General features: G+C 54.0%; 1 protein-coding gene across 1 annotated transcript; it reads right to left on the bottom strand.

The window, feature by feature from the left end:
• Positions 1-326: 326 nt before the first annotated feature.
• Positions 327-1733, bottom strand: LOC133883507 (transcription factor MYB44-like). Its single transcript, XM_062322856.1, has one exon. It carries the CDS (start codon positions 1567-1569, stop codon positions 676-678), a length of 894 nt encoding a protein of 297 aa, XP_062178840.1. The 5' UTR covers positions 1570-1733; the 3' UTR covers positions 327-675.
• Positions 1734-4627: the final 2894 nt, after the last annotated feature.

Raw genomic sequence — 4627 nt, forward strand, 5'->3', positions numbered from 1 at the left:
TTCTCGTCCATTTCTGACCTGCTGAATGAACCCTTCTTCTCTTCTCGGCGTCGCTCCATCCAACCTTTTTGCGACCAAGTGTGAGCATTCATGCACGCATCCGTTTGCCGGTGAGCAACGGTGAAAGTACCGTCGTACGGTCGCCGGATTAAGAGCCCGGCGATGAGGCAACTACCGGAGACCAGATTGTGTTGCGATAGGGGGAAAGGTGAAGTGGGAGACAAGAACAGAACAGGATGATGACCCACGCTCCACTCAACCTTACTGAAACGGCGGCAACATTTTCTTCAGATCCATCGAAACTATTTTGCTCAAACATACGTATCTCACTGTAACGGCAATTCTGCCTTTCAGATCCATTGCAATGGTGGTTGATTTGCAAAATTCATCGCCCATTTCATCTCGTTCCATTTCTATCCTGTACAGAGGAAGCAGTCAAGCAGCCTTAGCTTAGCTTTGCTCAGTCCTTGCATTTCCCATTTTCTCTCCCCTTTTCTTCGCCCTTTTCTTTCCCCTTCCCGTTCCTGACTGCTGTTTCGCTTTCACAGCAGTTCGGAAAAAGAAACTAAAAAACTCGATTTTGCTAAGCAAGTTTGCTAACAAGAACAGATTGCGCTCGTCCGAGATTTGGTGCGTTCGCCGACTTTGCCGTCCGCATCATTACACCGGTGTTGGCTACTGCATCCTGCCGACGCGCTCCGCCGCGGCGCGCATCACGCCCTCCATCAGCTGCGGCATGCACAGGTCGGCCCCACCCGCGGCGCCGCACCCGGCGCGCACCCCCACGCTCGCCATGTACCGCTGCACCTCGGTGCGGATCAGGTCCTGAATGGCCGCCATGAAGCCGGGAGTGAGCGGGTACAGCGAGGGCGCCGCGGCGAGGGGAGCGGGCGTAGGAGGCGAGGATGAGGGCGGCGACGGAGGAAGCTCTTGGAACTGGCTGCGGGCGCGGTCGTGGCGGAACCCGTTGTCCATCCCGGGGAGGGAGAGGGAGAGCGATGTGAAGGGATCGTCCTCGTGCTGCTGGCTGATGGCGCAGTCCGCCGGCTCGAACCCGCCGGACCGCGCCACGGGACGGTAAATCTGCCCGGAGCCAGAGCCGCCGCCGTGGCTGACGTCGCTGCGGTCCGAGCCCGAGCCCGACCCAGACGGGCTGTCCGGCGAGAGGCTCACGCGCTTGCACGGCCGCTCGAACTCGGCGGCGTCCGCGGCTGCAGCGGCTGTGGCGACGGCGAGCTTGCGCTTGAGGGAGCAGTTCCAGTGGTTCTTGACGGCGTTGTCGGTGCGCCCGGGTAGGAGCCGCGCGATGGCGGCCCACCGGTTCCCGAGCCGCGCGTGGGCGCTGACGATGGCAGCGTCCTCCTCGGCAGTGAACGGCCGCCGCTCCACCTGCGGGGACAGCTGGTTGCACCACCGCAGCCGGCACGACTTCCCCGATCGCCCCGGGATCTCGCGCCCGATCGCCGTCCAGTTCCGCGCGCCGTGCCGCTCCACCAGCCGCCGCAGCGCCTCGTCCTCCTCCGGGCTCCACGGGCCCCTGATCCTGTCGCACTCCGCCTCGCCACCCATCTCGATCTCGGGAATCACAACAGGAAGACAAACACGACGAGCCGACGACGACAACGACGAGAGTAGTGGTGGTTAGCGGCGGATGGAAAGGGTGTTTGTTTGGTCGCGAGTGGTGGCGGTGGTGGGGAGAAAAACGAGATGGAAGTTGAGCTGGAGAAATAGTGACGGGAAGACGAGGGTATTTATAGCGGGCGCGGCGGCCGGTGACCTGACCGGCAACACAGCAAGCACGAGTCGCGAGCCCCGGAGCCACCTCACGCAGCCGTACCCGCCCGCGCTTGTCGTTTTCCTCAACTGGATGGCATGTAGGGTCAGGTTCGTCTGAGCCCACAACTCATTGAGGGGTCGGTGCTGGACCTGGTAGTTTTGGGAGCGGATGGTTTGCCTCGGTGGATTCGAATTTTGATCCGTGTCTCTGGCTTTCGTACGTGGGGTTGTGGGAAACGACTGTTGCAGTTGGGGCAACGGCCAACGTGGGATAGAAGGTGTGGTCTGAGTGATTTTATGGTTAAAAATAATTATATATTTATTTTAAGTAAATTTTATAAAGTAGGTGATTTTATATGAAAAGTGAATTATAGAAATTTATTTTAGAAAATCACCCTTATGGATTCCATTCGGAGAGATAAAAATTAAAAACTATTATTTAGTATAGCTTCTTTTAATTCTATTTGAAGAGCTATTTTTGATAGCTTTGTCAAACAGGCTTGAATTACAAAGCTATTTTGTTTTAGGTCTATGATGCTTGTCCCGCTAGGTGTTGGACCAGCTAATTATTTATAACAGACAAATTGGTCACATGTGATTTAGCTTAGTATAGTTATGAAAATGAATTGAATGGGGGCGCAAGGACGTAGACGAATTAAATATTGGCGTCCATCGAAATGATTGTGCGTGTTGAGGTTAACGCCAATTTCTTGACGAGGGGAGCGTCGGCTCCAATCCGTTAGGCCCTGCAAGCCTGGTAATTTCGGTAACCTAGCGGCGTCCGTTCCACGTTTGCTTTTTCAGTTTACAATACACTACGCTCCCGTTACCCATCCTGTACAAAGCTAGACAATGCCAGTTGTTTCTCGAATCACGTCTCGAAGAAAAGGGTAACTCGTCTCCTAATCACGCGACCGCAGCCTCGGTCACAAGTTTGCCATTTCGTCGTTTTGCGCCCCACACGACGAGGTACGCAACACGACAAAAGCAGGCGCGAGGGCACGGTGTGGGCTCGAAACTATCCGGGGAAAAGCAACGGTGTGGACTCGTGGTAGGAGACGTGCCCAACCAGAAGCGACACGAGACGCACGACGAGCGGGCAGCGGCGGTGACGTGACCCGACACCGCGGTGAGGCGACCCTCGCCCGGCCGCCGATGCGCGCCGTGCTTATCCATCCATCCATGCGCGCGGAACGGTCCGTCCATTCCCCCTTGGCTCCCGCGCGCGGACGTCATGCAACCGTCCACGCCCTCCCCACGTGGGGCCCCGCCCGCGCACCGTACAGGTGTACCGCCCAGCACGTACCGGCCACGGCTCGACGCGCGTCGTATTCCTAGGTGCCGCTGCTTGTGACCGGTGGTCCCAGGAGCGGGTCGCGCCATAGAGGCAGTTTGGGTACCGTGTCGAGGCGATGTATAGATAAGGGCGGTCCACAGCCAGGCTGGAGCGCAGTTTTTATGTTAAAAAAAATCGACGCGGTTTCGTGGGAAGCAGTTATGGCTCGTGGGCGCGGGCAGGCACAGCAGCGTGCGCGTGCCGCTCGCCCCGGCGCCCGCACGTCCGTTTCCGGTTTCCCCCCGCTACACCACGGCGCCCCTCGTCCGTTGAACCGTGGGGCGTGACCGCGGCGGTTCACCGTTGAACGTACTGTGAGTACAAATCGATCGGAGAGAATCTAGAGTAAATAGTAATTCGTACTCCGTATTTATCATGAACAGTGTTTATATATAAGATAAACAGTGTTTATCATGACCGCGGCGGTTCACAGTTGGGATGTATTTTCGCAACGGATGTCTTCTCATAATGTAACTGTTAATTATATTGATTAAATGCTAATAACAGTTATATAACAATTGATCATATACTTATGGAGCCAAAGAATATCTATTAGTAATACTCCGTTAATTAATTATCTGTAATGTAAACTTCTGGTTATAAATTTTTTTAAAACTATATCAGAAAATATGAGAAGAAAACATTATATTGATATGTCATTAAAACTCTTTTATAAATTAATGAGAAAATATATGAAAAAAATAATATGTCATATATTGGTTATTGTTTTATTGAACCACATATGAGAAACCTAAATAGTAAAAACACATTTGTGAGCTTAGATAACAATCACTATAATTTATGGATCATATTAAAACCTCTAAAAAAACCCAAAAAAATAGGAGGAATAAAGAAGATATTGCATCATTAAGAAGCCGTCGGAGGGAAGGTCGAGGGCTGTGGGAGCCAACGACCCCAGGCGAAGACATGGATGGCGGTTGGCCACCACTGTCGCAAAGCGCCAGAGGACACGATGGGCTCGAGTCCTTGGGGTGACCTCTATGTCACCGTGAGCAGATCCAGTGGTGGTGGGAGATCCATGTCGTGTTGCAATCGTGCCTTCGTCAGTACAGAAGGCGAAGGTGGAGTCCATGAGGGCTGGCGCGAAGGAGGAAGACCCAACCGACATGTTGAGGTCAAAGCCACGGGAAGAAGAAGCAGGATCGTGGTTTGTCATGGCTCCAGGGAGGCTCATGCCATGACGAATCCTAAAGGTCCAGTTGTGATGGGTGATCGTTGCATCGTCTAGTGGAGGAGTAAGCAGGGTGTATTCCTTTAGATCCTCCGAGGAGGAGGAGGACACCACCGCTATCGGACCGAAGAGAGGGATAGTATCTCAGCGGGCTGTCATTGTGGGCGGTGGTTCAGAGCCAATCGCCATCATGGTGGTAACTATCACCGTCAAGGACCCCACAGTGATGGTCAATGCTTCAGGCGCTCGAACTCCAAAAGAGAAGGGTGGCAAGGGCAGCAAAGGTGGTGGCAATGAGGACGGTGACTTGACGGCTGGAGAGG

Source organism: Phragmites australis, chromosome 10, assembly GCF_958298935.1.
Source record: "Phragmites australis chromosome 10, lpPhrAust1.1, whole genome shotgun sequence".
NCBI lineage: Eukaryota > Viridiplantae > Streptophyta > Magnoliopsida > Poales > Poaceae > Phragmites > Phragmites australis.

Excerpts from the sequence above, each read along its gene's own strand:
- LOC133883507 (XM_062322856.1), bottom strand. The coding sequence starts at position 1,569 with ATGGGTGGCGAGGCGGAGTGCGACAGGATCAGGGGCCCGTGGAGCCCG.